Here is a 2,500-nt window from a genome sequence, read left to right as displayed (position 1 = left end):
AAAGCAGCTTAACATAGAAGTTCTAGCTAATTGAAACTGTCAGTCTAGTTTTCAGAGTTTAAGTTCAATGATAAATATAGAACTCTATATGTTATTCAACAAATGGATCCTTAGACATTATATCATCAGAAACATTATAATTAATCAAAAGTCATCAAATATCAGGATAAAAAGTGATGCATGTGTTTAGAAAAGAATAGCATAGAAAAAATGAACTTAATCCAATGTGATTAATTAACATGAGAATATACTGTATGGTGATGTCTGTTAGTAAAAGTGTTCACTGTTTAACAGTGATGCAGAATAACTGTATTTCCCTGTCACATTTTACTGTAGGAAATCTACCCCGGACAGTTCCAGCCATCTCCATGTCACCGATTTATATCAATGCTGGACAAGAAGGGAAGGTTATTGAGAAACTACACGCAGAATATCGACACACTGGAGCAGGTGGCTGGAATACAGAAGATCATTCAGTGCCACGGTATATATTTATATTAATATATTCAGACTTTCTTGCTGTAAAGGCTCAGTGCTAACCACTGAGCCACCATGATACTCTATGCTGGACACTATATATATATATATATATATATATATATATATATATATACTCATACATACAGAGTATTAGAGCTGCACGATTCTGGTTAAAATGAGAATAGCGATTTTTTTTTTTTTTTGCTTAAAATAAAGATCACGATATTCTTACGATTCTGTAGATGTAAAATAAAGGTATGGTAAAAACAAACATATGGCACAATATCGATAATAATATAATGTGTAGGTCTACTGGTTTCTATAAATAATTCTATTCTACTTATAATAATTCTGATGTTTAATTATTATGTTTGAGATATATGCTTACAAACTGTCATATTACACAAATTTATTCACTGGTAAATCAGACATTTGCCATTATCAGATTATATTCAACAATATATAGGCTAGAGTAGTTATACTGACACTGTAAACATTTATTTTCATGCACAACTGTGGGTTCACTATGAAAGAAAAAAAACATATTAAATGCTTGTGGTAATCATAACTCTAAAATGCGATATGATCATTTAAATGAAGTGCACACTTTCGGTTTCATTTTGACAGCTAAGTGCTTGTTCATATTTCGCGCGCTGCTCCCAAACGATCACTCTGTGCCACAAACTTAAAGTGATTTACAACTGTATTACCTGTTACTCGCAACATATGCAGGTTCTGTTCACTAAAGTAATGATAATGATAGACGCGCGCACGTGTTCTCTGTAAAAACAGCTGACGGTCAGCAGCTCACATCAAGTGTGATTTCCCAGCCGCGAAAACATCATTATATGAAGACAAAAATGACATTTTTTTATGTCTTATTATACCTTATAAATACAGTATGTGACTCATTCAACATCATTTGGAGGTGTCAATGTCACTGAGCAACGTGTGAGAAACAATGAAAAGACTCGTGCAGTCGCCTTTTCTTCTCTCCTGAACTCGAAAATATGATTGGCAGAATCGTAGAAATGCTGGATTAAGATCGTCTAGGGGGTCGAATCGAGATCGCGATCTTTTAACGATTAATTGTGCAGCTCTACAGAGTATAAGTCAGAATTATTCGCCCCCCTGTTTATTTTTTCTTCCCAATTTCTGTTTAACGGAGAGCTTTTTTTTTTTCAACACATTTCTAACCATAATTGTTTTAATAACTCATCTCTAATAACTGATTTATTTTCTCTTTGCCATGATGACAGCACATAATATTTGACTAGATATTCTTCAAGACACTTCTATACAGCTTAAAGTGACATTTTACCAGGTAAACTCTCCTGACCCAATACTGGGTCTGTGATGTCATTGACTTTCGCTTTAAGATTTAAAGGGCTAACGTTGCACCAGACCCCCGTAAGTGGTTTTGTTTGAAAGTGTAGAATCTATATGTTATGCACATATGCATCACTTTGGTTTTTATTCTACTGTACAAAAGTTATTTACACTTAAATACACAGTATTTTGGATACCCGAGCTGGGTATTTTACATTGATTCATTTATATATTTTTCATATGACACATGCACAAGTTATAGCTCAAATGAAAGCTCTTACCGGTGCTTATACGGTTCTAATCTTCTTTTTACTGAATTATATTCACATATCAAACAGTTGTTGAATGAATCGCGGTGTTTTCATGACGCAGAAGTGAAAATGTGAAATATGTGGCTTGTACAGCACCTCTCATCAGTTGGAATACAATAACTTCTGCATAGATTATGGTGGAGACATTTTTCTGTTTTCCTATGATTACAGACATGTGCAGGAACCACCAACATTAATTACAGCACGCCAGACCACACAGAACCTAAAAGATACACTTTCAAATTTGAGCTCATAAAATGTTTTTTTTAAAAAGCGCCTCTTTTTTAGGTGTTTACTAAAACACAGACAACATATACAGATATTTTAAACACTTTCAATAGTGTTTTAGGAAAATTCAAAGGGTTTTCTTTAAAATAATA

The 2,500-nt window shown here is 33.4% G+C and overlaps 1 protein-coding gene across 2 annotated transcripts in view; it reads left to right on the top strand.

Annotated features, from left to right (window-relative positions):
* sirt1 (sirtuin 1) overlaps nt 1-2,500 on the top strand; it is an 18,422-nt gene that overhangs the window by 9,654 nt on the left and 6,268 nt on the right. For both annotated transcript variants that reach the window (XM_087279828.1, XM_087279829.1), the window contains one exon: nt 337-484. In XM_087279828.1, coding sequence (XP_087135954.1) covers nt 337-484 — 148 coding nt within the window. The remainder of the gene's footprint in view (nt 1-336; nt 485-2,500) is intronic.

The sequence above is a fragment of the Danio rerio genome, chromosome 13 (assembly GCF_052040795.2).
Source record: "Danio rerio strain M-AB ecotype USA chromosome 13, GRCz13ab, whole genome shotgun sequence".
NCBI lineage: Eukaryota > Metazoa > Chordata > Actinopteri > Cypriniformes > Danionidae > Danio > Danio rerio.
The sequence above is the reverse complement of the archived record's forward strand: the minus strand, read 5'-3'. Positions and strand labels throughout refer to the sequence as shown.